The 8,846-nt window shown below is 43.1% G+C and overlaps 1 protein-coding gene across 1 annotated transcript; it reads right to left on the reverse strand.

The window, feature by feature from the left end:
• Positions 1 to 361: 361 nt before the first annotated feature.
• Positions 362 to 7,978, reverse strand: LOC119852926 (cytochrome c oxidase subunit 7A2, mitochondrial). The gene is made up of 4 exons (XM_038395044.2): positions 7,824 to 7,978; positions 5,846 to 5,935; positions 1,165 to 1,249; positions 362 to 580 (listed from the first exon to the last, which is right to left on the reverse strand). Exons 1-4 carry the CDS (start codon positions 7,839 to 7,841, stop codon positions 522 to 524), a joined length of 252 nt encoding a protein of 83 aa, XP_038250972.1. The 5' UTR covers positions 7,842 to 7,978; the 3' UTR covers positions 362 to 521.
• Positions 7,979 to 8,846: the final 868 nt, after the last annotated feature.

An 8,846-nucleotide genomic window follows, 5' to 3' on the forward strand; every position in this document is an offset into this window, starting at 1 on the left:
ATGGCTATAAGCCAGAATGGGCAGGAATGGTGTCCCTAGTCTCAGTTTGCCAGCAGCTGAGAATGAGCAACAGGGGATGGATCACTTGATTACCTGTTCTGTTCATTCCCTCTGGGGCACCTGGCACTGGCCACTGTTGGAAGATAGGATACTGGGCTAAATGGACCTTTGGTCTGACCCAGGAGGGCCATTCTTATGTTCTTACTTTCTTGCAATTTATACGCAAGAAGAGTTCTGTTTAAGCAGAGACCTTACCATAATGAACACAATTAGTCACACTTAATAAATACGAATTCACTGTTAGGAACCAGAACTCTAAGTATGTAGAACGTGTTTGACAAATTCGCAGATTACCACAAAATCATGTAAAAACTGCTTTATTGGTTGCAGTTAACATGTTACAATAAATATTGATCCCAAACATGAAATCAACCATTTATGACAAGGACAAGCAAGATCCCTGAAGAATTACGTGAAATTGGACAAAGATGTTAATTAAGGAGGCATCTTGTAAACTGGAATCATTTCACTTTCTTGGGCATTGCAGCTACAAACAGCTCATAAACAGCGTAACATGTTCCTGAAATGGAAAGAGACAAGATTAAGTTTACAAAAAGGTACACATACAAACTGAGCTGCAAGTTTGAGATTTTGTAAAGCAAAGACTTTCTTGCAGTATGTAGGATCCAGTTAAGAGATAGACCTGACGTAAACCTCACAGCAAGTGAGGTTCTCTAGAGCCTCAACTCAAGCTTCACTTGGAGCACTGAAAAGTTTTTACTGATGAAATTTTACCTTTGCTTCTCTTTTAGGGTAATTTTTTTTTTTATATATATATATAGATATAGATATAGATATATATAGAAAACACTTGAAGTTGTATTTATATGTCGTGAGTACTCCTAACAGATAGGTTAAATCAGGCTTTCAGAAGATTTTATGTTTCAACCTAAGCTTAAAGTTTTTTGAATTTACAGTCTAACAACACTTTGCTTGGCCTTATTATGAAGTGATTTTAAACACAAGTACGCACATGGGTGCATGTGCACACACACACACACACACACACACACACGACTTGCCATTCACATTTTAAGACAACTACTTTTCAGGTTACACAAGAAATATAACTGTTTAATAATACAGTTTTCTATCAAACCTTACCAAAAACCGTTAGAGCCATGGTGGTTCTATACAGCAAACCATCTGCTAGTCCACCCTTAAGATGCACTGGCATTCCATTATCCTCCTAATGGAAATAATAAAAAAATAGGAACATGAATAATATGTGCATGCTGTTTAAGTTGTTCATTTTAGATATTCTAAATTTACCAAATATTACATGACCTACAAATTAATTTTGAGAGCTGGGTAGCCATATCATTCTTTCCAAATATTGTTAGTTTTCATTCTTTTTGAAGAATCCTTTTTAGTCAAGTATGTTCCAACATATTTTTTATGTCAGTAACTTAAGAGTCAATCTTGTCCTTCAAGTTCTTTTTCTGAATCAAAAGTTAGATACTACATTCTGATGTTAAGGTTATTTGGAAGTTGCAAATCTCAGCATCTTTCATCCTATTATATCAGTACATTATGTTTCATCCACAAAATAAAAGAAGCCCCCAAGGTGCTTTGCAAACTTTAATAGAATTTTATCCAGTGCAAATGATGGCACTTGTGCAGTGGAATGTGGCAGAATGTTTAGTGCCAGAACTCCCTAAATGAGTTTTCTTTAGAATGAGAATTGTAGAATTTAGCCAACTGAAATGACATGGGAGTTTAGGTAGGAAGAGCAGTCACTCAAATTAAGGTTTGGGCTAGGATACTCCTAGTCTTGCAAGAGTGCCACAAGCAATCAATACCCCAATCATCCAAAAGATAGCAGTCTAACAGGAAGTCCTACTGCCACCACTATGTTGGGATACTAATTCAGGTGGAAACCGTACCTCCTGCTGAGTGTCTAATACCACTTTCTACAAGTCTTCTCCTGGGAATTGCCCCATCCAAGCTCTGAACAGGCTCAATCTGGCCTATTTTAGGAGATTTGATATGTATAAAGTTTGTCGGTATGGCTACAGGCTAAGCATTAAAACCCCACAATCCTTTAACTACAGAAATACATCAGTAAGTAGCGAATTTGCTGTGTGATGCTTTTTCATGTGCACTACCTCAGTATTTACAAAAACAACAAGGAGTCCGGTGGCACCTTAAAGACTAACAGATTTATTTGGGCATAAGCTTTCATGGGTCAAAAACCACTTCTTCAGATGAATGGAGGCCTAAGTATTTGTTTTCTCCCACACATTTTCTACCTTTCATTTGTTCTATGAACACACTTTTCCTACCTGGAACTATTTCATTTATCCCATCAAAAGGCTAGTTCAAGAAAGTGAAACAAGTTCATATATTTTAAACCATGTAACACGATCACTCAAGCAGTCAGATTGTACAACAGTTGACAAGTCAAAAGATGCACCTTAACAAAATGGAGGAACTAGAGCTACTGGTGCAGGAAGTGAAACCAGATATTATAGGGATAACAGAAACATGGTGGAATAGTAGTCATGACTGGACTACAGGTATTGAAGGGTATGTGCTGTTTAGGAAAGACAGAAACAAAGGTAAAGGTGGTGGAGTAGCATTGTATATCAATGATGAGGTAGAATGTAAAGAATAAGAAGCGATGCAATGGATAAGACAGAGTCCGTCTGGGCAAAAATTACATTGGGGAAGAAAACTAGTAAAGCCTCTCCTACGATAGTGCTTGGGGTGTGCTATAGACCTCCGGGATCTAATTTGGATATGGATAGAGCCCTTTTTAATGTCTTTAATAAAATAAATACTAATGGAAACTGCGTGATCATGGGAGACTTTAACTTCCCAGATACAGACTGGAGGACCAGTGCTAGTAATAATAATAGGGCTCAGATTTTCCTAGATGCGACAGCTGATGGATTCCTTCATCAAGTAGTTGCTGAACCGACTAGAGGGGATGCCATTTTAGATTTAATTTTGGTGAGTAGCGAGGACCTCATAGAAGAAATGGTTGTAGGGGACAATCTTGGCTCAAGTGATCATGAGCTAATTCAGTTCAAACTAAATGGAAGGATTAACAAAAATAAATCTGCAACTAGGGTTTTTGATTTCAAAAGGGCTGACTTTCAAAAATTAAGGAAATTAGTTAGGGAAGTGGATTGGACTGAAGAACTTATGGATCTAAAGGTAAAGGAGGCCTGGGATTACTTTAAATCAAAACTGCAGAAGCTATCGGAAGCCTGTATCCCAAGAAAGGGGAAAAAATTCATAGGAAGGAGTTGTAGACCAAGATGAGCAAACATCTCAGAGAGGTGATTAAGAAGAAGCAGAAAGCATACAGGGAGTGGAAGATGGGAGGGATCAGCAAGGAAAGCTACCTAATTGAGGTCAGAACATGTAGGGATAAAGTGAGACAGGCTAAAAGTCGAGTAGAGTTGGACCTTGCAAAGGGAATTAAAACCAAAAGTAAAAGGTTCTATAGCCATATACATAAGAAGAAAACAAAGAAAGAAGAAGTGGGGCCGCTTAACACTGAGGATGGAGTGGAGGTTAAAGATAATCTAGGCATGGCCCAATATCTAAACAAATACTTTGCCTCAGTCTTTAATAAGGCTAAAGAGGATCTTGGGGATAATGGTAGCATGATAAATGGGAATGAGGATATGGAGGTAGATATTGCCATATCTGAGGTAGAAACAAAACTGAAACCGCTTAATGGGACTAAATCGGGGGGCCCAGATAATCTTCATCCAAGAATATTAAAGGAATTGGCACCTGAAATTGCAAGCCCATTAGCAAGAATTTTTAATGTATCTGTAAACTCAGGAGTAGTACCGAATGATTGGAGAATTGCTAGTATAGTTCCTATTTTTAAGAAAGGAAAAAAAAGTGATCCGGGTAACTACAGGCCAGTTAGTTTGACATCTGTAGTATGCAAGGTCCTGGAAAAAATTTTGAAGGACAAATTAGTTAAGGACATTGAAGTCAATGGTAAATGGGACAAAATACAACATGGTTTTACAAAAGGTAGATCGTGCCAAACCAACCTAATCTCCTTTTCTGAAAAAGTAACAGATTTTTTAGATAAAGGAAATGCAGTGGATCTAATTTACCTAGATTTCAGTAAGGCATTTGATACCGTGGCTCATGGGGAATTATTAGTTAAATTGGAGAAGATGGGGATCAATATGAACATCAAAAGGTGGATAAGGAATTGGTTAAAGGGGAGACTGCAATGGGTCCTACTGAAAGGCGAACTGTCAGGTTGGAGGGAGGTTACCAGTGGAGTTCCTCAGGGATCGGTTTTGGGACCAATCTTATTTAATCTTTTTATTACTGACCTTGGCACAAAAAGTGGGAGTGTGCTAATAAAGTTTGCAGATGATACAAAGCTGGGAGGTATTGCCAATTCGGAGAAGGATCGGGATATTATACAGGAGGATCTGGATGACCTTGTAAACTGGAGTAATAGTAATAGGATGAAATTTAATAGTGAGAAGTGTAAGGTTATGCATTTAGGGATTAATAACAAGAATTTTAGTTATAAGTTGGGGACGCATCAATTAGAAGTAACAGAAGAGGAGAAGGACTTTGGAGTATTGGTTGATCATAGGATGACTATGAGCTGCCAATGTGATATGGCTGTGAAAAAAGCTAATGTGGTTTTGGGATGCATCAGGAGAGGCATTTCCAGTAGGGATAAGGAGGTTTTAGTACCGTTATATAAGGCACTGGTGAGACCTCACCTAGAATACTGTGTGCAGTTCTGGTCTCCCATGTTTAAAAAGGATGAATTCAAACTGGAGCAGGTACAGAGAAGGGCTACTAGGATGATCCGAGGAATGGAAAACTTGTCTTATGAAAGGAGACTTAAGGAGCTTGGCTTGTTTAGCCTAACTAAAAGAAGGTTGAGGGGAGATATGATTGCTCTCTATAAATATATCAGAGGGATAAATATAGGAGAGGGAGAGGAATTATTTAATCTCAGCACCAATGTGGACACAAGAACAAATGGGTATAAACTGCCCACCAGGAAGTTTAGACTTGAAATCAGACGAAGGTTTTTAACCATCAGAGGAGTGAAGTTTTGAAATAGCCTTCCAAGGGAAGCAGTGGGGGCAAAAGATCTATCTGGTTTTAAGATTCTACTCAATAAGTTTATGGAGGAGATGGTATGATGGGATAATGTGATTTTGGTAAGTAATTGATCTTTAAATATTCAGGGTAAATAGGCCAAATTCCCTGAGATGGGATATTAGATGGATGGGATTTGAGTTACCCAGGAAAGAATTTTCTGTAGTATCTGGCTGGTGAATCTCGCCCATATGCTCAGGGTTTAGCTGATTGCCATATTTGAGGTCAGGAAGGAATTTTCTTCCAGGGCAGAAGTCCAGCCTTCCTCTGTAGCATGGGGCATGGTTGACTTGAGGGAGACTTCTCTGCTCCTTGAAGTCTTTGAACCATGATTTAAGGACTTCAATAGCTCCGACATAGGCGAGGTTTTTCATAGGAGTGGTTGGGTGAGATTCTGTGGCCTGCGCTGTGCAGGAGGTCGGACTAGATGATCAGAATGGTCCCTTCTGACCTTAGTATCTATGAATCTATGAATCTATGTACAGAGCACTTCAATAACATGAACACTGCTCTTAGTCAATTTAAAATATTAGTTTTTCAAGTTATTCCCATTTAAAATGTGAAAGTAGATCTAATTAAATGCTAGAATCAAAGAACTGCACAAAATATTGATACATTCTATCAAAGTCTTTTCTATTTGCGATAAAATTAGACGTTGATCATGCCTATTCAATACCTGAAAAAGCTTTTGCTTCTCTGGAACTCTGTTCGCAACTTGTCTGCGTGAAGCAGTACTTATGGTCCTCTGGGAAATTTGCCGAAGAGCCTACAATTACAACATATAACACTTTAAAAAGTTAGTTATACTTATCCACACTGAAGTGAAAGTCTTCCTAACTATTTACGGCTTACACATATTTCTAGAATTACAAGGATGAGGGGATCTTAGCTTTCCAAAACTTGGGACATGCATAATACTAAGACTAGTCAACTGGAGGACTCAAGTTTTATGGAAGAGATTCAGGGTGTTTTTTGTTTTATTTCTACTCCAAACTATTACTGTTTAACTGGTAAAAACAGAAGCTATAGTTGCATGCCCTCTGTTTCTTCTTTTCTGTGCCAAAGACTAGGCTTATGCTGCAGCACTAAAGAAAAACAACCATCTTAATCATTTTAAATTTTGTTATGCTGAGTCATAAGATTACACAAGCCTAGAATCTCATTTAATTACCATAGCTCTGACAGAAAAAGCTACACGAACTGCAAAAAATTTATCTTGCTCACAGCTTTCTATTAAAGTCACCTTTCAAATGATCTCAGCCCAACGTCTGATCAAAATTCATTCAGTCATTTTTGAGTCAGGTACTCAACCATTCTAGCCTTGACAACTGACCAAATCACTGCTGATCCCCTTACATGACATGGATGGAGTGACAGCCCATTACGACAATGGCTCAAATTATTTATCTCCCACAGGGCTCAAAGATGGTAATACCAACTGCACGTTGTCCCTCAAAATACACCCCAAATTCCAGATCTATCCTGTACTCCCTCATCTCCATTGTACACATACAACCTCTAGAAGAAAAGAGAAGACACCAAGGTTATGTCTACCTCACTGAACACCTGCAGCTGGCCTATGTCAGCTGACTTGGGCTGCAAAGCTATTTAACTGTGCTGTAAATGTTCATCTCTTTGCTACACTTCCTCCAACTGTAGTGTCCGCCTTAGTTGGCCGTTTGAAACCTTGACCCAGAAAGTGCATCCCCACCAATAACCTGCCTAGATGGCTAAATTCCTCCAGGAAAATGCAGTTTACAAAGCTCAGAATTAAATGTGTGACAGATTGAGATAATGAAAGAGGATCTTGCTATGGAATAAACTTCCAAAAGAGTCATGTCCAGAGGCTTCCCATCTTCAGCACAAGCTGCAAGACCCTCCCTCCCTTTCGATAGAGCTTTTCCACCACAGACCTTCACGTAAATATTTACATTTACCATCCCATAGCCATGGAGCCCCTCAGAAAACCCTAACCTTAATAAGCAGAGGGGGCAATAGATGCTTTTCCACGTTTAAGACTGAAGCCTACTTAACCCTTAAAAAAAACCAATGCCTAAGCACCCCTAAGGAGGAGTCATTCATCAGCTGAGAACTGTATCTACCGGAGTCATAACGGATTAAGGATTCACGTTAAATCGATCTTGCCCGTGACACCACGGGGCAGGGCGCTGCTCCCAGGCTTTGTTTCTCTTTGCTTCATTTCAGCTCCACGGGCAGCTGCGGACCAAGGAAAGCAAAGACGACAGCAGGCGGCGGCTGCCTACAGACGCCCCAACTGCGGCGCTTCCGGCTGTTTTACGCGGCCGGCGGACATCCCCACGGGCCGAGGGCAGAGCCAGCGTGACCTTGCGGCACCCTAGCCAGGGCCTTCCTCAGAGCCGCCGGCTCCCCCGGAGCGCGCCGCAACCGCCGCCGGCCGAACGGCGGGGCCCCCGGAGCCGCTCAGGGTAAGGGAGACGGGGCAGGGCTCCCCTGCGGGCGCCAGGCCGCTCGCTGCCCTCCGCCCGGGGACAGCCCACAGCGCGGCGAGGCCCGGACGGCGGGAGAGACGCCCGGGCAGGGGACGCTGCGGCGGGGCGAGGAGAAGCGGCGGGGCCGAGCTGCTCCTCGTCCCGCCCGCCCGCGCTCGCTCGCTCGCTCGCTCGCTCGCTCACCAGCAGGTCCCGCAGCATCTTGCCTCTGGTCCCTTCACCTCGCACCGGGAAACAAGGACACCGGAAGCGGAAATCGCTAGCCGCAGCCCGCTCCTACGCAAACGCACGGCCTGCTATAGAGAGGACCGGCAGGTGGCTAGAGCGGCTCTATTAAACTCACAGAGCGTCGCTCGTTCTGCGGCTCCCGCAGGAAGCCCCGCCCCCCCCTCCTCGGTGTCGGGCTCCGGCGCCTGCGCGATGCGGACTCTGTTGCAGTGGGGCGGGGTGTCGCGTGCCGCGCTCGTGCCGCTCCCGGGCTGAGTTACAAGTCCCGAAGGCCCCATCGGCTTGCCGGGGTTCCCAGGCTCCGTGCGCGGCTTGCTCAGGGTCCGCCGCTGGCGGGCCCCCGGACGCTTTGTTTACCTGAGCCGCTGGCAGCTCCCGGTGGCCGCGGTTCCCCGTTCCCGGGGCGTGTCCAGCCTGCTCTTGCAACTCTCCCTCGAGGGAGGTGCCACAGCCTCCCGCGCTAATTTAAGCCAGTGCTTTAGCCACCCTGCCGGGAAGCTTTACCTGATGGCCAACGTAAACCGCCCTTGCTGCGATTTAAGCCCACTGCTTCCTGACCTAGTCCCAGAGGTTTTTTCTCCCTCCTCCTCGGAGCAACTTTTTATGTACTTGAAAACTGTTATCATGGCTCCCCCCCCCCCCCCAGTCTTCTCTTCTCCAGACTAAACAAATCCAGTTTTTCCAATCTTCCCTCATCGGCCCTGTTTTCTAGACCTTTACACGTTGACCTTTAACCATTTTTGTCGCTCTTCTCTGGACACTCTCTAGTTTGTCCACAGTCTTCCTGAAATGGGGGTGCCCAGAACTGGACACAGTACTGGAGTTTCAGAGGAGCAGCCGTGTTAGTCTGTATTCGCAAAAAGAAAAGGAGGACTGGGGGCAGCTTAGAGACAAACAAATTTATTGGAGCATAAGCTTTCGTGAGCTACAGCTCACTTCATCCGATGCATCTGATGAAGTGAGCTGTAGCTCACGAAA

Source organism: Dermochelys coriacea, chromosome 3 (assembly GCF_009764565.3).
Source record: "Dermochelys coriacea isolate rDerCor1 chromosome 3, rDerCor1.pri.v4, whole genome shotgun sequence".
Lineage (NCBI taxonomy): Eukaryota > Metazoa > Chordata > Testudines > Dermochelyidae > Dermochelys > Dermochelys coriacea.